This window comes from Balaenoptera ricei, chromosome 5 (genome assembly GCF_028023285.1).
Source record: "Balaenoptera ricei isolate mBalRic1 chromosome 5, mBalRic1.hap2, whole genome shotgun sequence".
Taxonomy (NCBI): Eukaryota; Metazoa; Chordata; class Mammalia; order Artiodactyla; family Balaenopteridae; genus Balaenoptera; species Balaenoptera ricei.
In genome coordinates this window covers 51,066,156-51,087,709 of record NC_082643.1, presented here as the reverse complement: position 1 = coordinate 51,087,709, position 21,554 = coordinate 51,066,156, and the positions used below count along the sequence as shown (strand labels likewise).

The 21,554-nt window shown below is 37.1% G+C and overlaps 1 protein-coding gene across 2 annotated transcripts; it reads right to left on the bottom strand.

Moving 5' to 3' along the window:
• Positions 1–688: 688 nt before the first annotated feature.
• G3BP2 (G3BP stress granule assembly factor 2) lies at positions 689–19,657 on the bottom strand. 2 transcript variants are annotated; one of them, XM_059922833.1, is made up of 12 exons: positions 19,481–19,657; positions 14,299–14,417; positions 11,853–11,934; positions 10,897–11,070; positions 10,278–10,368; positions 9,465–9,567; positions 8,771–8,951; positions 7,685–7,783; positions 3,423–3,525; positions 2,063–2,191; positions 1,383–1,501; positions 689–1,045 (listed from the first exon to the last, which is right to left on the bottom strand). In XM_059922833.1, the coding sequence occupies exons 1-12, from the start codon at positions 19,580–19,582 to the stop codon at positions 776–778; spliced, it is 1,572 nt and encodes a 523-aa protein (XP_059778816.1). In that variant the 5' UTR covers positions 19,583–19,657; the 3' UTR covers positions 689–775. The 2 variants fall into 2 exon arrangements, with proteins under 2 accessions (XP_059778816.1, XP_059778817.1); XM_059922834.1 differs by lacking the exon at positions 7,685–7,783 and having other exon boundaries at positions 19,481–19,655.
• Between the last annotated feature and the right edge of the window lie 1,897 nt (positions 19,658–21,554).

Sequence of the window (21,554 nt, the reverse complement as noted above, 5' to 3'; positions counted from 1 at the left end):
TGTGCTGAAGAGGGGCAGGTAGAAAAATCTTAGATATGGAGCTACGAAATCTGGTCTAATATTCAAGACCATAGCATTTGAAGTTCTGATTTTTGTTACTTAGTTCATAACTAAACGATTTCCTTCTGGAATATACTTGTAGTCTTGTTAAGGTTTATGTGTACACACGCTGGTCACAGCAAGCAGGTAAAAATGCCCTCATCATTTCACAACTATGCGCTACTGGAAAAAAAGATGAAAAGGTTTTTTCCCCTGTTGCCTCCTTTGCAGATGTCAATGTTAATGAGTTCAGAGTACCCATTAGTGCATTTTGATGAGTGCATAACAAGTTTCTGTTGGTTTGTATTTTTGGGGGGAGCCAAGGAAAAAGGCAAGATTCTCCAATTGCACAAATTGCACTATTTGTGTTTCCAACATTAATAGGCAGAAACAGTAACACTTAAACAAAATGTGCAGCAGAGGATTTTTTTTGACTCAAAGGACCTGAATTCAGTTGGGCATGTCCTTTTAAGTTCATTTTGTTGCAGACAGTTTAAGATATGGTCATTTCTCAGTCCTTAATTCTCCAAGTCTAGATTTATAAATTAACAATGCGAATCCTGTTGTAAAACTGGGGAAATAATGTCCACCTCAATTTAACTGATAACTAAAAGATGCTTTTCACATCAAAGAAATGATCAAAAAGGCTGTGTCACATTCCAAAGCCAAAAAAAATTAACAAGAATGCAAACACGATGAATAATGTACCACTGCCAAGACTTTGCCCAGTGGAGCCTCAGCGACGCTGTCCTGTGAAGCGGCCTTCCATCTGCCCGGTTCCTCTCCCGGAGCCAAGTTTCTGTGCCATGCCACCTCTTGGAGGGGGTCCTCTTCCATCCCGGTCCCGCATCATTCCACCGCCCACTATTCCACGGGGACCACCAGGACCTCGATCATTGCGCCTAATATCCCTGCGATCATCACCACCTCGAGTTTCTCGCTCTCTGGCAGCTCTTGTCTTTTTCTCTTCCACATTTAAACGTACTTCCCCTCGAAACATAATTGGCTTTACAAGGGAAGAAAAAATTTTACGTGGGCAGGTTAGACAATAATAGTAATGTAGTATCATACATAAGTAAGAAAATCCAGGGAGACAAAAAAACTTTTCATAAAATTCTCAATTTGCAATCTATTCCAACCTTCATTACCAGAACAAATAATGAAATAAATTTAAAACAATCCATACTTCAGACTTTAAAACTACTAACAAATTTTTATTCTTTGCATAAATACCATTTCATAGTAAACTATTTTTAACTTTACCATTTAAAAAAGACTTTCTAAGTAATACTAAATACAACAGGAATAATAAAGTATTGAATTATGCCCTTTAAGTCACTTACTTTTGCAATTAAGATTCTCTGAACTGGTTCAGAGTCATCAAAAACCACAAAACCAAAATTTGGAAGCTTTCCCCCAACACCCTTGGTATTGATGCGAAGTTCCACAACGTTTCCAAAACCTGTGAAAATATACATTACACCAAGGGTTAAATATTTTAACAGAATATTTTGTGACTTTAATTGTTCAGGATGAAATACCTTCATCTCCTTGATCCACTTCAAAACAAAAGTTGCAAGCTGCTATACCCAGTGACAGTTAAGGTACATTCACTCTTACAGGTCATTCACTTAAGATGCCAACAAAAACTAGCCTGTTTTGTTACCCTTCTGCATCTTTATTACTCCTTTCAAAAGGGAAGTTACGCACACAGTTTCAGAGAGACAATGATATTTTCTATTTCTGACTTGAATTTGCCAAATGAATCCCATTTCCAAATCTAAGACTGATTCATCCAGCTCTTTCTTCTAACCTCTACAGAACCAGGCCAGTCAACACTCAGTACAGTCACTGAGAAACATCTGGTATAACCTTCTACTCCCTTCTGATCAAGGTGATTAGTACCTAGAGGTATACATAGTACAGAGAGGTAAATGTTTTTTTAAAAATCCTCAATACATTATGAAAAGAGTTCTCTTCTCCTCCTGCTTCATTTTACAATAAAGCAAAATAAACTACTTACTCATGAAGAACTCTTTCAGTTCATTTTCATCAATATCATGTGGCAAGTTACCAACAAAGAGTTGATGACTATCTGGATAGCGAATTATTCTACGGTTATCAGCTTCATTCTGTTCAATATCTCCTCTGCCTGAGAAAAGGAATAGAGCAGATATTAAAGTTTACAATGTCATACAAAAACTAGCTCAAAGCAATGAATGTAAAAAAAAAAAAAACAACCTGATATTCCTGTTTTAGTTTATTTAATAAGATAGTGAGCTCCTTGAACAGAGGTGGAAGTGCCTATTATTAGTAGGTTAGTTAGAAGAAAACATGGCACTGACTAGATTGCTGAAGTCCCTTCTTCTAGGTCTACTGATCTGATTATATGAAAGCCAAATATTAGCAGTACAAGTATTCCTCCTTAACCAAACTCCTGCCATCACCCAGAAACCAAATAGATTTCAGATAGTGAGGTATACTTGTACTAAATAACTGTTTAGTATTTTGACATTCACAAATTAATCTTTGGTTGTATGAAATTATAGCCAAATCCATAAATTTAATAGCAATAACATCTTATTTATATAGCCTTTTATACATGTAAGAAAGAGTGCTCTTATATGTATATATATAAAATCTTATTTGATCTTCCCAATGACACAAGGAACACAATGAGGCATATAAAGAAAGGCATCACACAGGAAAAATTTGTGTAGTAACTGAATGGTGCAAGAGAAGCTCATGATTTAAGGGTCTCACCCAAGATCATAAACTCAATCAGTGACAAAGCTAGGATAAACCCCAGCTCCCATGACTTCTTAATAATAGCACATCACTTATTTTACTTTTGTGGGAAAAAATTACATTGTCTAAATTTGATGTATACTATCTCCCACCTCCTCCCAAAAGCAATCTAAACATACTTATAGAATTCAAATAGAGGTTCTACATATATTAGCTAACAATGGAAACAAGTTAAAAATCATGGCAACTTACTTAATACCTAAGACAATCAAAATAAGAAGAATCAGGGTGTGCTTACTGTTTATCTGTGAAGAGATAAGAATGCTAAGTAAGAGAGTAGGTTATTGAGACAGCTCGGTTTTGAATCCTTAGAACCAGTGACAATAACCAAATAAAATGGGTCTCAAAATTCTTTTACACCTTCAAAATACATGTCTCTATGGCATGTCAACTAATCTTCCCCTAAAAGTTGTTTTGCCCAGGCTATGTTTAGCAGGTTACTTAAGCCTTTAAGCAGTTTGGTACTAAAAGGATTTGCATATAAAACACATTATAATTTTTTTTTTAATTTTTTAAGTTCAGTCTTCAACTTTTCAAGTGCTAAGTGATGAAGGCCACAGAAGGGGCTGACTCACCTGGTCTTGGTCCTCTAGGAGGGAAACCAGGTCTTTCTCTAGGTCGCTGTTCACGCACACGAGGTGGCTGAGACTGAACTTCTGGTTTAGCTTCCACTCTCGGCTAAAATACAATGGAAAAAACACATTATATAGAAACACATTCCACAGGAGAAAAACAACTAAAAAAACAACCAAGGCATAATGGTCATTTTAAGTTCAGAATATTTTTAACGTAGTGTCCTATATATGTGAAACATAAATTTTTATAAAGATATTCTGTACCAATCTAGGACTGTAGGGTAAATTTTATTTTCTCACTCAAGGCTGTAACTCACAATAAGCTGCTTTTTATTTACAACCATATTTTTTCAATAAAGTTACATCCACATTGAGATGGCATAAAAGGTATCGCTACAAAATTCAAAAATGCAAGATGAGCCACTCCATGTAAATACATATAGAAAATAAAAAGCCATCTTTATCTTAGGAAGACAAGAATATATGACACATCCTTTCTAATTATCTAGTATGCTGCCCTTCAAATTTAATAGTGCTCAGCAATATCTTCTAAACCCCATCCCATAATTTTTTTTAAAAATCAATATTTTGATAGTTTAAAATATACAATTTAGTGTACTCTAGCGTCTAAAAATACTATCTTGAAGTTAAAATGCACATAAAAAAACAAGAGAGGAACGTGTTGATAGCATCTCAAATAGTCAGAGAAGTCCTTTAGCTCCCTATTGTTCTTCCTAATGGGGGAGGTGTGCATTTATTTAAGGACTGACCCCAACCATGTTTCTTAATTAATTCTTGGGGGTGGCAGGGGAAGTAATAGTTCATTTTAAGGTACCCTCCAAAAGTTTCTGCTAACTGCTAAATTAAACACATTAATTAAAGTAACTATGCTAAAAACAAAATGACATCTGCATCTACTATTACCTTTTCTTTAACACATTGGCATTTTCAGTATTCCCAACCTCTTCAGGCTGTGTCTATTGCCTAAATATTTATGGTCCGAGGAAGACACAAAATAATATGCACCTGCAAAGGATGCTGAAAACCCTCAGCAGGAATATGAAGAATGTGTCCTCGAATCAGAAAGCTAGTAATGTCAGTCCTATCTTTATGGCTGAACATCTCTGAGTACCTCAGCCCAGGCAGTGGCTCAAACTCCTTCATAATTTATATTAACCGGGATGTTATAATTTGCAAGGACACATTTTGATACAGAGATATGTTTCTTTCAAAAACAACCATTTATTATAAATAATTTCACCTACTGTAACCAAAAGGTATATTATCTCCTACCCTAGCAGTTTTTAACAGATTTGCCTGTCTCTCCCAATTGTTTTTCTTCCATATAGATCTCCCATTTCCGTCAAAATGAAGTTGCTTTCCATGTTCTAGAATTTTGCTAGTTAAAAAAAATTTTTTTAATGTTTAATTTTCCCAGGTTTTTAGTATGTATTTATTCTTACAATGACCATAATCTTAATTTATTTCTACACCAGATAAAGAACCAAGCACAGTGTCATCAAACATAGATGTTCAGTAACTATTGGTTCATTTAAAATTAAATTACATTTTTAGTTCTCTAACACAAAACATGTAGGAGAATGTTCTATGCCTGACCAGGGGACCTAAGTTACAGCCCTGAGACCACTTCTATCTGTATTTAGAATTTAAGACTACATAATAATTTGACCGAAAACGTGATGCCTGAAAAAGGTAGTTATTTAGAAATTTCAGCTAAGCGGGGCAGGGCCTAAAAGCACAACTTACTTCAGTAAGTAAAACAGAATTAAAGGATATTCTCTAACAAAGTCTGATGAAGCTAGTATGTTTAATAAATTAATAAAAATAGCAAATGTACACCTTTTAATTTAAATGTCTCAGAAAAACCTCGACTCATTCAAACCAAGAAAAAGAATTCTGGCTGACTGATTCAGATTCTTTTCAAAACAGATTACTGAAACAAAAATAACTGCAAGTAACAAAACAAAAAAGCTCTTCATTATCCTTTAAGGATTTAAAATTAAAAAACACAAATTTAAGTAAGTGCCAACATCTTACAAATAATCCATACATTAATTTAGCAACCTGACTTTTAGATATTAGATGATGCCAATATAGGAAAAATAAGACCCCCCCCAAAAAAAATCAAAATTTCTTTCAGTAACTGATTACTGTATGTCAAGTAAGCCAGCTGTACACTTACAATTCTTCAAGCTCAATTTCATTAAAACTATTTGCTCCAAGGAGGTAAAATAACTAAGATACCACAAACTACTTTAGGGCCTTACAATTAATTGCATGCAACCAAAAAGTGTGCTCACATGACAAACTCCACAAATGAAAATCAAATAGAATATGAAATAAACATGAAACCATCAAATCAACTCAACAGCAGGTAAAACCACAACTAATATGTATTTCAACCGCACATAAGCTATTTAAATGAACTAATCGACTTCCAAGAAATTTACCAAGAAATTAACTTACCTACTTCTAAATTAATGCCTACCAATACCCTGGAATTAGATTTAATTCTCTTTTTATTAATAATCTATGCTAAAAGTGTTAAGGAAATGGATACTACACCAAAGTGACAAAATAAAATTGAAGGGTTTATTAAATCAAGTGGAAAAAAATCACGAATTCATTCTAACATAGCTTAAGGAGATCAGAAAGTTCTTTTAAAGTTTAAATTATAAATGTTTAAAAATTTTGTTTTAATAAGGGGGTAGGTTGGGAAACAGTCTCTTACAATTTTTTTTAAAAACTTAAAAAAAAAAATTTTTCCCCCCTGGACAAGAGCTTAGGATCTAATATAATGTAATTTAGACATGGCTTAGACACAGCACCTTTCTTCTTTGATGTAAACAGAGATACATTCCCCTCCAAGGGCTAAAGAAACCTATAGGCTTCCATGAGTGTCCAACTGCGTAAATTCGAAGCCCTACTATTTTATTTACATAGCTATCTGACCTTGGGTGAAGTACTCTAACCCTTAATTTACTTATCTGTAAAACAGGAATAACAACAGTAACCATACTCATAGGGTGGTTGTGAGGATTAGATAAGAATAAATATTAAGTGCTAGTGCTTTGCACAATGCCTGGTGCCACACTAAAGGTGTAAGAGGTATAAGCCACTCTAACTTTTATCTAGCAGTGAGTTTACAATAAATGTGGCCAACTCTCTGAAATCAAGTAACATCCAAAGGATTCCTAATGCAAATCTGATAAGAAATCAAGCATTTCAAAAGAAAATCCGTAAGTCACTTATTGAGTCTTCAGATGGGTAGAAAAGCACAGTCAATACCTGGCAAATTAATTTTCTTCGTTAAGACAGAATTCTAGTTTGTGATCTGAGGTAATTACTCAGTATTTCCTGAATATCTAGCTGAAAAAAAAAAAGGTATCACGAGGTCATGTATTCTATTACGTAGCTGATTATGCGTACAACACCAGAAAGGCTGTCTAATAATTACTAACTACTTTTGAAATCTCAAAGTTTCACTGTTTAGAGCATATAAAGAGGTATATAAACACAATTTTATGTGCACTAACCATTCTAAATGTAAATTTTCTAGTGGAACGAAGTTTGATTCAAAATGTAGGGGAGAGTACTGGACACCCTTTAACTGTGCCTATTAACTTTAGAATTTAGTTGATTCTACATTACACCTAATAAACTTATTAGGTAGCCAGTGTCTTATGTTCAATGTTTTTGAAAGCTCTGAAATGGGTAAGATGACAAACAGACAAAAAGCAGAATACTAGAACGATCAGTTAAGGTGAACACTACAGTCATAAGTTGGTACAGGCTTCAATTAAACGGTATGAACCACTTACAGACTGAGAGCTTAGGCAGTGTATTTTTTAGAGTTTTTTCTATTTTTAAAAAACAATGATTCTTTATAATGTCATACTACTTTGTGCCTTTCCAAATTTCTTCCCTAAAATATTTTTGCTAAATAAAATCCTAAATTTTTAAAAAGGATTTTTTTTGGTTATTTTAAGAAGGCTTTTAAATGACAATATATATTGGTAAAACTAACTTAATCTGTATTTGACACACCCAAACCCCAAATACCACCTATGTAGATGATGAATGGAGATTTGGCATTTAAAGTGGGTGCACTGACACTTAATACAATTTTTTTTGTATATTTAATCCATAATTTCTGATTGACTCATTTAAAAAAGTATAAAAAAGATAAGCAATTGGCAATGTAACAAGGATACAATCCAATGTGTTCACAGATTGGTTACCTGTGAGACTGGTGCTTTAACATGGGGTGGAATTCCAGAGGAAGAAACAGTACCACTAGGAGGCAGGTTTTTACTGGTCACTGAAGCCCAGGAGAAAGCCTGCAGGAAATGCAACAAACCTAGACTACTAATCATGGAAAACCACCAACATTCCTATAGGGAAACTTCCAAATATATATTTTCTTTTCATTTCTAAACTATTGTTCTATATTGGAGGACTCCTAAAAGAAAGGCACACACACACATGCCAGTCTATGTGCCAGCGTTCGAAATCTCATGATGCAAGATTATTTGACTGTTTTGTCTGAACTACTAAATAAATCCACAAGCAAGTTCCTATATGCTCTAAGGAGATGAGCAAGTGGCAAACAAAACCACTAACAACTACACATGCTAGAAAAATAAGAACCTAACTAATAGAACCAATTTCTTTCCCCTTTTGGGGGAAGATAAGGTGTTGTGATGGTGTCAAGGGGAGAGGGGAAGGATAGGAAAGAAGAAAGTACTAGCTGGAAAGTTTAACAGACATTCACAAATTGAACAAGGAACCTCCTTCTCTCACTACGCAAATATACTTTAACCTTCTACTTTACAGAAAGATAAAAGGTGTTTTAGGTAAGTTTAAATGATACACTATGGGTGTCACTCATGTTTCCAAGATAGTTTAATTGGTGTAGTAAGGAATTTGTTCCCATTTAAAACAGAAATAACTTGTATCACTTCTCTTAGCAATAGGCCAACTTGTTTTAAGTTGGGAAATTACATGACTCCTGTTGCATCCGTGCATAGAGGACTTAATACAGAATGGAAGAGCAACTCTCAGCTTTAGTACATGGACTAGAAGATACTAAACACTGCACACACACAAGGATTAATCTTAAATTTTACCGAGGGGTGTTTTTTAGGGGGTGAAAATACAATAAAATTTCCTCAGAATTACCAAACAAAACCCCACAGCTTCTTTCATATACATAAAAACAGCATAGCTTACTATTAAACAAATAACAGAACAAAGGTCATGCTTCATTAATGGCACCAAATAAGAAAGTGTTATGTTACAGGTCTAAAGAGTTCCTCTGCTCTAACCTTTGGTGGTTCCTGTGGCAGAGAAACAGGTTCAGCAGGAGGAGGAGAAGTAGACTTCTCCTCTAACTCTTCCAAGTTCTTCTCCTCCACTTGCGGTTTCTGCTCTTCAGTCTTTGTTTCAGATTCTGGCTCAGGTTCAGGTTCATGAGAGGATTCTTCCAATGGCTCCTCTATGCCATTACTACAATAAAATATTTTGTTCACTTTTCAGTATGAGTGAAATGATCAATTCAAAAAAAAGAAAATTCAGCATTTCTCTAATTTAATGGGCATAACTAGTAATAAGCTGTTTTAAAGCAAAAGTCCATTAAGAACTAGAAGGCAGAGGGAATAACACTCTCAAGCAGCATTTCTTTAACCTAATTTAAAAACTGGATTACTAAAAATGTTTACTTTAATACTAACTATAAACAAACTGCATATTTAAAAAATAAAATGCTTACTCTGTGTTGTCCCAAACACAATGCATTATCAGCAAATGATCAATTTTGGGGCAAAGCAAGTTCAATTTTTGAATTAAATAAAACAATGCTTTCCATATAGAATTTACTTTGCATATACACAGTAAATTCTCAAATGCTGGTTTCATAGCTTTAGCAAAAATTTACTTTCAACAATAATTCTAGAAACAAAAACCAGCTTGCAACTACATTATAGTTTAGACCAAATTTGGCCTTGCAGACACTATTCTTACGTCACAGGGTGAGCTTCATAGTAACCACTGTTAGCATTTTCTTGCACAGGTTCTGGAGATGGTTGCCTTTCTTCTTGTTCCTCTTCTACTTCATCTTCTGATTCTGGAAATACATAATATACCACATCTCGTTTTAAGAGGCTTTAATACACAATTTGATATACGTATTTTTAATGTTTAAAGAAGTCATATGATATTTCTTACAAAGGCACTTAATTGCAGTATTCCTTGTTCTCTTAAACTGAAGAGCAAGCAAGATGAATTTTGGAATTTACTCTATTTTTTAAAAAGGTCTATTAGTAAAAGGGAAGGGTAGGAAAAAAATGCTATTAAAGTCATAACTCAGTTTCCTTTGTCACATCGATTCAATGGAGGAATAATGGTAAAGAAAAGGAAACAAGCTGATGTATATCAACGGAAGATCAATTAAATAATTATGGTATAGCCAAAAAAAAAAAACCAACCAGCCAACAAAGATATATTAAGTGAAAAAAAGCAAGCATTGAGTCAGTGTATTTCCACTTTTATAAAAGTACTGGTCAGTAAAGAATACAACAAATTTCTATATTAGGCACCAAACTCTTGGTTATCTATAGAGGATGAGATTGAGGGAAATTTTTTCACTTCCTATGTATGATTTTTATATAATTTCATATAATGAACTATTTCTTTTATAACAACAACAAGAACAAAAAGGAGAAAAGGGAGTTTGACTCAGTTACAACAGAGGCAAATTTCTTTAGTTTCACACTTTCCATGTCCTTAAAGAGCACTGATACTGACAAAACCCTTATATCTTCAAAGTAACCTCACCTTCATCAAGTTCTGGTTCAGAATCACCAAATACTTCATCTTCATAACGAAACATATCATTGTGAACATAAAACTTATTTGGAACAGATCCCTATAGGAAAACAACATCCAAGTATTCCATAAATACCCATATATGTGGTATTACATAAAAAGAACAAGTAAACACAATTTTTATTTTAATAATACAGAAATGATATAGACTGAATATAATTTTCCAAAGTTGAACATGCTATGATGTTAATATAAAGTAAATTACAGAAGATCACTCAAGGAATACTGAAACTCAAGAAATGGCTACTCAATATAAAAGAACCAGGACCAATTAACAAACAGAATTTTTCCATTTTGTTTAACATGTAACCTATAAAATAACATAATTTTAATATTATTTCTATTAATCATCTATTTACACATTAGTATCAGGATCTCATTTTTACTTCTAAATAGTCAAAGCACACACACAAAGCTCAAATAAATTAATCAACAGGTCCAATACAGATTTCTCAAAAACAGCTACATGCATACCTATACCTGTAAGAAGAAACTCTGGCCACTTCAAGCAACTAGTAACAGTAATATGAAATCACGTAAGTAAAAATTAACTGAAATGAAAACTTACTTCAGGAGCCAGAACAAAGGTTTGCATAAACTTCCTCTCTGGCTGTCCACTATTAGACAGCAAACCCATGACCTGGACCACTACTCCATCACTCAAGGTTGCATGAGCATCCACATGACGAATTTTAGTATGACATTCGCTGAAGTTCAGAGATAATACTTTGTGGTGTATATCCTTTATTAGGAGAAGAAGGTGGGGTGGAAATACAAACTCATGATACTGCATTACCTATTCAATACTACAGACTTTGATTTCCTCGCAACTCTAGAATATTAACTACTTAATCTCTCTGCCTCATTTGAATTCATTCCACCATGCTATGTATGCATTACTGACAGACTAATGTTCCTAGAACCACTAGTTTCAACATGTCACCTCTCTACACAAGAAATCACAATGGCTGTCTCATATTATAGGCTTTGTGCAGCTTTCTCCCACTGTTCCGTATTAAGTATGTCATTCACGTAAACTGTGTTGACTACTCCTTAACCTCGCAGCTAACTTTACTGCTTGTCTGCTGATGCCATTTCTCCTACTTTCAATTTCCTCTTGTTTGGTAAGGCCAAATCTTATCATTCAGAGTCTATTGGAAGTCCCATATCCTCTACAAAGTCATAAGGAGTATATACTCCTATGCACTCCTGTAACAAAGTTTAGCCCACATTTCTATAAATGTTATACACTGTCTCAACTATTTCATGTATAAAACACAACCAAGGATATAAAAATGTTCCATTTTCTCTTTTGTATCCATGCCAGTGTAATACCCATGCTTTGTACAAAATTGATGTTTGTAAGAACTCAAAGCACATTCGATGATTACTGTAACATAATTCTAGTATAGCTGATTACATTCAAGAAGAAATCCATGGGCACAAGAAGCTATTTTCCAAATCTCTATCTTACCTCAAAAAAAACCTAAAGTAATCTAAAATGCATATGAAATTGATACTTACATTTTGGCCATAAACTGCCTCCTGGGGCTTTCCACTAGCATCTACTCCACCATGAACATAAGAAGAATTCCTGCCATAAAACCTGTAAAACCATCGATAATGATTGACATTCAGTTGTGAAGAGAAGTGTAAGAGGCAGTAGAGTTCTGGTGTCAAACAGACCTAGTTTCCAGGTCTGGCTCTGTCACTCATTAGCTATGTAATCTTGAGACTTACAGTCCTCAAAGTTCAGTTTCCTTGGTTATAAAACAGAACAAGAGTAACTTCTCCACAGAGTTGTTCTAAGGATTAAATGAGTAATGACACAGATTTCTTAGTGTGCCTGGCACACTAAATATACACTCAGTCATTAGCTATTCTCATCTAATTCTTACCATATCTATATTTTGTTAAGTAGAAAAATGAGATATTCAAAATATATTCTAAACACTGATGCTGTAGTTAATTTACCCATTTTTTCCCCCATCAGATACAAAAACTATACAAAAATTATCTAAATTTGTTTGGGAATCAGATACCGTTTAACATTCATTCTACTGAGAGTTCCAAATGATTACTAATTCCAAAGGCTTAGGTTAAAAGTTTAGATATAAATTAATTGAAATAATTCAGAGACTAAGTTAAAAAAAAAATCTACATTATTTTGGCATCTAATTTCTCAATTATACTTTTATACTTCTCTTAAGTACATGATAAATTAGTGTTTCTCTGGTATTACCTAAAGCAATTAGAATTAATATCTTCCTAAATTAAGGTTATCAACATGCGAAGTTAATTTTTTCGTAAAGAGAACTCAGCTCCTATTGTAATAAAACATGTAAGACTTCCTCCATGCCAAGCAATGTTCTCAGTGCACTGTATACATATTGATTCATTTTACTCTCCTAACAACCTCAGGATTAAGTGCTATTATCTAAATGAACAAAACTGAACTTCAGAAGAGGTTAAATTAACTCCTCAAAGGTCACACACCTATCAAGTCGGGGCAGCTGGCTCCAGAGTCCATGCTTTTAACCATTACCTATATTTTTAAGTTTATACTATTTTCTCTCATGTACTACTGGCAAGCATGTAAACAGCTATCATTCTTCTGGAGGACAATTTGGCTGTAAGTGTGTATAAGAAAAGCCTTAGAGATAATCATACCTTTGACTTAACAATTCTACTTCTAGGAACTTAACCTAAGAACATAACTAGAAAGGTGCACAAAAATGCATGTGTAAGGATATTCATTAGTGTTAATAAGTGAAAAATTAAAAACAAACTAAACGTTCAGTAACAGGGAAATCTGTTACATAAGCTAAGCATAAAACAGAAGTTTGTGCTGTTATTTGAAATGATGGTAGAGAGCCTTGTTTTTCCCTGTTTAAAAAAAAAAGCTTAAAATGCTAATGCCTACATTGTGAAGACTAAATTTCAGATAATAAAAGGCCTTATTAACTCCATTCTCCCTCAAACTCACATACCCTGTCAATAAGAATGTTTATTTTTATAATAGAAAATGTACAGGTATTCCTTTTGATTGGGGGGATGGGGACGGGAGGAGGTGGTAGTTATATAAAAAAGTCCCCTGGGATAACATAGGGAATATTACACACAGGTTTAACAATGGAGGGGCATAATGCAAAGCAAAACTTTAGAATGCCCAGCATGATTATAAAGAGAACCTATAGATAACAGAATAAGTCCTTTTAACAGTCTTTCCCACATGAAGTGACAATGGTATATTTATCCTTAATTCACTTGGCTAGTGTGTTCTACAACAAATGCTTGCAGAGCCTAATCCTTACAAAGGTCTCACTTATCTTCCACCTGCTAAAATAAACCAGGTAGAACAAAAATTACAAATGCTACTTATAATATAAATCAATTTTATTTCAATCTCTGGGAAAAAAGAACCTTACAGATGTCCAACTCTTGCCAAAATAGTAAACAAGGCTACTGTTGCTGTTTTACCAAGGAATACTATCTTGTGGATCAATCAGAAGGAATTTTCACAAGTATGATCAGTTAACTGATTCATTTCCTAACATTGCTACAGACAACTCAAAAACAAAAAAAAAAACCAAAAAAAACCAAAAAACAAACTTAAGCCTGTGATTTCAATAAAGACTAGAACCCATTAGTTGGTCAAGTCTGTGGTTTTTATAAAAAAATTTTGAAATATAAAATACCAAGAGTATGTAATTGTGTATATGTGTGTGATGTGTACAGATGTGAATGTGTTATATAATGGGATATAACGTGAGGTGTTTTTCTTACTGTAGATTTGAGTCAAAAATACTTGAAGAAGACTAGTTTTAAGCCATCAGACTGTTAAAATACTGGGCGTGCTTTGCAAAGGTACTGTCAGGACATGAGAAGACAGGAAAGACAAAATTTATATGTAGTCATATTCAAGAAAATAAAACCAAATAAAAATATAAAATATGCAATTAAAATTTACCTGTGTAAATATTCTGGAGCTTTATTCAGCAAAGTATAATATTGCCTCACAAACTCCCGCCCTACAAGCAGCGGACTGGGCTTCTCCATAACCATTTCTTTGCTGCACAATGTCAAATGCTAAGGGAGCAAACATAAGAATAATAACTATTAAAAGTCATCTTTGTTAAATTCCATGAAGTAAATCTTCTTAGCCATTCAAATGAAAATAAAGAAAATATCATTTATTAAAAACTGACTACAACAGCAAAATAATAAATTCCAAACAACTACTACTGATAATCTCCAACATCTGCCATCTCCCCTTTGTCTCTATTTCTTGATCTCCCTATCCTTCAATACAGGGGGAAGTAGCATAGTTCTCTTTCTAATTCTGAAGAGTCCAGTGCTGTCTCAGACTAGGGGCACCATAATAAAGTCTTCCCACTCATAGTATCTTTTTCCTTTGGGGACCATTATCTCTTACATTCTTGGATTCAAACAGTTTATTTTTGAAAACTAGGCAGAGGGCACAAATCAGGACTTGGTGATTACATTTATCATAGACAGTACTGATTCTTCTCTTCTTTGTACTCTCTCCTTTTAGGGATTAATTTCACTGTTTTCAAAATGATAATGATTATGATTAAAAATCAGCAATAACCTCAACACTCAGATAATGGTTTTTTACATTTGGTGGATGTCTTTCCAACCTTTCTTGCTATTAATTACCTAACTACATGCCAGGAACTGTTTACAGTAAATGGGATAACCTAGTGAACAAGACTCTAGCCCTCAGGAGTATATAGTCTGCCATGGAATATAGACAAGCAAACAGGGAACAGAATAGGTTAGGTGCTATGATAAAATATCTCTAAGCCCAAAATCTCAAAGATAAGGTCAAGGAAAGCAAGTACAAAATAAAAATAGAAACACCACCTTTCATCATTTAAAGTAAATGATTTATATGTTTATAGCCCCCCAAATAGTAAAAATTGTAACATTAGGAATTGGAGAAAAGGGAAGGGAAAAAAAGAGAAAATTTTAATATTACTTGTTTAAATACATACATATACACTATTTACGTGTGTGTGTGTATCTACTGGGTAAATCAGGATGCAGTTAAAATTCCTGTTAACAAATAAATTTCAACGTAGGTTTCTTTTTCTTTTTCGCAGCACCACGTGGCTTGCAGGATCTCAGTTCCCTGATCGAACCCACACCCTAGGCAGTGAAAGCGTGGAGTCCTAACCACTGGACCGCCAGGGAATTCCCTCCAAGTAGGTTTCCTTTAAACAAAAAATTTCACAAAGATAGCCCACCATAATCATTACAATTGTGATGCTGTTTTTAATAAAAATCAGATACCAGCCATAATGGAGCCTACAGACAAAACTCTACAATTCTAGTGACTCCCAACTCAACTTTTACATAATGCTCTATTAGGTTCCCCGTTTCTCCTTTTTCAACTGTCTTGCAACTCTCAATCGATATTAAAAAAAATCTGTTTACATTTTTATATAATTCCTAACTCCTTTCAAAAATAATTAACTGCTTCCAGTGGCAGGGTCTGGGGAAGGCACAGTGGCAAGAAGCCCTTGAAGCAGCCCAAGCAGATGGAAGAGGACGATAAGGCTTTCAAGCAGTAACAAAAAAAGGAGCAGAAGAAGCTGGAGCTAGAAGTGAAGGCCGTGGGGAAGGGTTCCCTGGAATTAGGAACTCTGGCAAAAACTAAGCTGTTCTTATGCCTCAGGTGATGGTGATCCTTACCTCCATTGCTATTTAAACACCTGAATTCTTAAACACCTGAATTCTCTTCCATAACATCTGTTGCCACCTCTAGCTAGAATGAAGGGTTGGCGTGGAGCCTGTGGCACATTTTTTTTCTTAAATGTTCATACAGTGGCTCATCTCTTCAGTTCATCCTTAGCCATTTCTACCTTAGCTGTGAGGTCAAAGTAAACCCATCCCAGAATCCTGCCAGTCTGCTCTTCAACCTTTGTTCTACCTTATATTCTGTACCACCTACAATCAAACCAACTCATTTAAAAAAAAAAAAAAAGTTAATTCACAAAGCAGAATCAGATACTGTCATTTCAGGTGCCATTAGTTCCCCCCAAACCGAAAAACCTCCAATAAGGATGAACAAATTCTAATGCATAAAAATACTCAGGACTTCCTTGGTGGCACAATGGTTAACAATCCACCTGCCAATGCAGGGGACACGGGTTCGAGCCCTGGTCCGGAAAGACCCCACATGCCGCGGAGCAACTAAGCCCGTGCGCCACAACTACTGAGTCCGTGTGCCTAGAGCCCGTGCTCTGCAACAAGAGAAGCCACCGCAAGGAGAAGCCCGTGCACCGCATCGAAGAGTAGCCCCCGCTCACCACAACGAGAAAGCCCACACGCAGCAACGAACACCCAATGCAGCCAAAAATAAATAAATTAATTTTTAAAAAAAGAGCAATGCATCTCTATTTAGAACAGCAACCTTCAATTTGTTGTGGCACACCACAGAATGAAAGCATCACAAACAAGATCTAAGCACCAGTCACAGAAATAAATGGTAGCTGTGGATTAAGCTTTTTCTCTCCTCAGGCCCCAAAGGTAAGGAGGCAAGTTTTGAAGTTCAGAAGCTATTAAAAGTGACCAAGCATTAAAGAAATGGAAATGCCGCCCCACAAAAATTAAAACGTGTATTTATATTATGCTTTAAGGTTTAACAAGTAACTACACATTCCTTTACCTCCGTGAAATAGATAGGATATTAGCTTCATTTACAGAAAAGGAAACCATGATGTTTTGAGAGCCTAAGGAAAGGAGTTCAAGGTCCCTCAGTTATAGTTATGAGAGAGGATTTGAAATCAGGTCCCCTCACTTTAGTGATGTTTTCATTACACTTGCTTAAGAACCACCGCTTATGAAGAACCATCAGAGATGCAAGAATATAAAAAAATTTAAAGTCTGTTAGCTTAGTTGATACTGTAGGAAGGAGCCAAAAGGCAGAAAACAGTAACATAACAGGAAATCCAAAACAGTCATCCTAGCATACTACAATAGTATATCAACATAGAGTAAAATATCTAGAAATTAAGTTAAAAATAAGCTGAAAAACAGCAGTCAAGAAACTGATTCTATTGTTTCTGAAGCCAGTCCAGAGTTCTGGGAGATAGAACTTGTTTGCTCTGTCAGCCCTTAAATGTTTCCCAGTGGAGAGTTAAGTCAAGTTTGTCAATTAAATTCTACTGAATTTAAGTTCAGAAACAACCTAATCTGTAACTATCAAAACCAGCCTTGAAAAAGGGTCATTCCTCACCTCCATACGCACTCAGTGTAAAATATGTGGGAAAAAGTCTTATTTAAAGCAACCTAGAAAATCCTGATAACAGGCAAACAGCAATAATTCTTCAGGACAAGGAAACTGTTAACCTAAAGACACTATTGGTATTTATAGATTTTCAGTAACTGATTTGGAGATTTTCATTTCTGATCTCTCATAAATGAAATATGGATAATAAATATACCCTACTACCAAGAGTGCCAATCCTATTCAAACTCAAGAGCTGTCTGCTAACAAACTCAACTGCTCACCTGCTAACTAAACACTCACTCAATTCGACTATCAAATTATTAAAGACTTATTTTCTTCTCCTTCCATTTTTGATCCCCATCCACCCCACAAGCATTCTGGTTCTTTCCTCTTGCTACTTGTTCACCATTGACAAACATCTCAACCTCTGAATATTCAGCAACCTGAACCATAACAGCTCTTAAATAGTAAACAATCCATTTGAGGTCCTTATCCTCCCTACAATTCGTGGACAACCTTTCAGAATTAAACAGCCTCTAGTGATTAAATCATAACACAAGGATACACATGAATAATCCTGAATATTTAAGAAAATGGGAAGATAGTATCATCAAAGAAACAACACAGAATTCAGTACTAAGAATTTCAAACTAATCATACAGTCTATTTTTTGAGACCAGGAATTTTGGACATCCAAAGGACCACTGGATACTAATAGGGTCAACTGTTTAGAAACTGTTCACATGCCTAAGGCTATATTAACTGCCAAATATGGAGCTGGACAAGGAATTCCCATCTTCTTCCCCTCTAGCATACGGGGCTCCCCTAACTGCAGTTAATGATTCACAGATCCAGGTACATGCAATGCTAACATTTGGAAGACTAACACGAGGTGTTAAAACCAGTATTTTAACACAAGTTATTATCACAACAATCATATGGGGGGAAAGAGGGAACAACTTTGCTATTATTCCAGCTTTGATGCATGTGGGTTCTGTGGGTTTTTGTTTTTGCTTGATTTTTAAGACAGCAAAGGTACTGCCCCTCCAAAAAAAAAAAAAATCTGTTAAGAAAGTAGGCATACATTGGAGGAAAAAAATTGATCTATGCGGAAAATTGTAGACGCATATCTATACTTGCCCCAAAGCGGCACAGGGCCATCTTAAATCTGCCTTTAGAGATGCAGGTAAAATTCGATCAGATTCGACTAACAATATTAACACAATCTACGGACGCTATGTTCCTCCCCTTGACTATCCTTCCCACCCTCCCCAAGAAGACATGGGGGAAGAGGAAGAAACCCGCTCCCCAAAGCACTCAAACATCTCTTCTATTCCTGGGTCAGCAAGAGATCGCCTACATAAAAAGGGCACGGAGAAGGCGTACGTTATATACAGCCCAGGTTTCCCAGCTCTTTCGGGATAAACCCGTGGGGGGGGGGGGGGGTCAGGGACCGCAGAACACCAGGTACTGGGCAAGCAAAGCGAGGGCTGCCTTCAGACCCGGATTCTGTTTCCGTGCACCGAAATGGTGCCCGGAGGCCGCTACTTTCGCATCTGCGTCGCTTCTGCCTCCGCCGACACAGCTTCTTTTCCCCTCCCCCATGGGCGGGGCGGCGGCGGCCTCCCCACTGCCAGGGAACCAGGAATAAGAGCCGCAAGAGTCTGGGACGAGGCTGGTGGGCTCCGCACCCGAAACATCCTCTCGGGCAAGCCCACTCCCCCACGTCCCGTCCGAAGCCTCCATCAGCGCGCCTTTGGGAGCAACTGCGTCCCCTTTCCCGGCTCGCTAACTCATCCCCAACCAACCCCGGCCCCACCTGTGCCCTCGGAGCCCTCCGTCCGCACGACGCGCGCCGGTCACCTCCCTCCCTACGCGGCCTCCCATCCCTCACCTGAGAAAAAGGCTCGGCTTCTCTCTCGAACACACAGCAGCGTAGGCAGCCGGCAAGAACAATGTCTCTCTCTGCAGCTACACCTCCGACACTGGAGCTCATGCACTGGACGGTTGCCTCGAGCCGCGGCGCGCGACGGGAATGTCCCCTTCCAACCACCACACCGACCGCCCTTCCCGGCCCCCATACACACCTCCAACCAACAGCGGCGGCGGGTACGTCGCGCGGAGGTCAGCGGGAAAGTCGCCGAGGACCGGCTGCAGCGGATTCTTCTCGCTCGCCGCCCTCTCCCTCCTCCGACAAACCTCAAACCTCGGAAACCGGAGAGCCACGAGCTGATTGCCCTCACTACCACCTCTTCCCGGGCGCCAGGCACTGCGGCGAACGACAAGGAACACGGACGTCCCGCCCCCTTTGCCACCGCCCCCTCTTATTGTTTTACCCCTGCCGAAAGGGCTGGGGGACCCCCCAGCACGGCTTCAGCCAATCACGCATCTCCTCCGCGAGCTGGACCCAACCTTCTCGCGTCCCTCTGTGGAGCACGCGCAGAACGCCGCCGCGCTCACGTACTCTCGCGCCCGGAAAGCCGGGGAACCGGAACCGGCGTGAAGCCGGGGCGAGAGTCCGCTGATTTGACGTCACAAGTAGGCTGCCTTTCTCCTGCCCCAAGGCTCCGGCCTCTTCGCCCTTCGAGAGCGCACCCGAACGGGAGCCGGGTCGCTGCGGCGCTGTGCCTTCTGCGCTGTCTTTTGGGGACTGATTTTTCCGGTCCTTTTATGTTATTAAGAGGAAGGGAATTTTAGTGATTTTTTTTTTTTTTCTCTCTGAACTAGGTGTCTGCAGGTTGCTGCTCTAGAGAGTAAAAATGCAGCCAGTGGTTTCAGCTGCTTGCACCCTAAACTCAGCCTAGGAAATGGAGGTTTTTAAGCTCCACCGATAAGTTCAAAATCGTTCAACGCTATATTATGGGGCCTACTGGGTGCTAAGTACTTGGATGTAGAAAAAATAGGACGTGGCCTCCACAGAGAGAAAAAACAGTTCTATTTCTTTGTGTGCTGTTTAGCGTTAGGCGTTGCTAAATACATACTAAGCATTTTACATGCTAAAGCAGCTGAAAGCTGAAATCCCAGGAGATAGCAGGACTACAGACCTGTCCTAGATCTAGGCCCAGACTTGGCCGCAGGGGCGTAGCTGGGAAAACACTAGACACTGACTCTCATGACCTTGATTCCTGGAAAAAGCCCCATCTCCTTACAGTCAAGGAAGCCACTTTGCACCTTAGTTCTGGCAGTGTTTCTCAGAGACTATCAAGACAGCTGAGGAATTTTGGAAGGAAGGGCTGAGGAAATGGTGAAAGGAATAAAAGGCAATTAGGAAAGGAAATGCCCATAGAAGAAACAAAACGCAGGCATATACATTTCACCAGTTTTCTTAACAATTCTTTTAGAGTAACTTTAAGGTATTTTTCACGTATGAAAACTGAGGTTTACGGGGCAGTGCAAGATTTGAACCTTCAAAATCTACACTACTTTTAACTTATGCTGCTTAATCACATTTTGTTATATGCAAAATATATGGGCAGACTATCACTCTTATGAAATGAACTTTGACATGTTTTTCCTTAAAGTATCATAATACAGTACATGAAAACTGCCCTTCAAATCTAATACTTATGTGCCAGCCACTCTTCTGTTTTAATTGTTTAATCCTCACAATAACCCTATAAAGTAGTTAGGATTTTTATGCTAATTTTACACAGGAGGAAACTAAGGCTTAGAGAGGTCGAGTTAACTTGCCCAAGGTCACACAGCTACTACTCCGTTGGAGCTGGGATTCAAACACAAGCAGTCTGCCTTTACACTCCATGCTATGGAATACTCTCCTTGTATTAATTGTCACAACTTACTTACCTCTTCTGTTGATTGACATTTCTACTGTTTCCAGTGTGACGCTCTTAACGCACAATGCTGTTATTCCTCACCAAGTACAAAAATTTCTCTAGAGCAGTGATTCTCAGAAATTAACATGCATCAGAATCACCTGGAGAGCTTGTTAAAACACAATGCTGGGCCCC

Excerpts from the sequence above, each read along its gene's own strand:
- G3BP2 (XM_059922833.1), bottom strand. The coding sequence starts at position 19,582 with ATGAGCTCCAGTGTCGGAGGTGTAGCTGCAGAGAGAGACATTGTTCTT. Across the intron at positions 11,935-14,298 it reads GCTCCAGAATATTTACACAG|GTTTTATGGCAGGAATTCTT; the intron begins GTAAATTTTAAT and ends ATGGTTTTACAG. Across the intron at positions 1,502-2,062 it reads ACTGAAAGAGTTCTTCATGA|GTTTTGGAAACGTTGTGGAA; the intron begins GTAAGTAGTTTA and ends ATATTTTCACAG.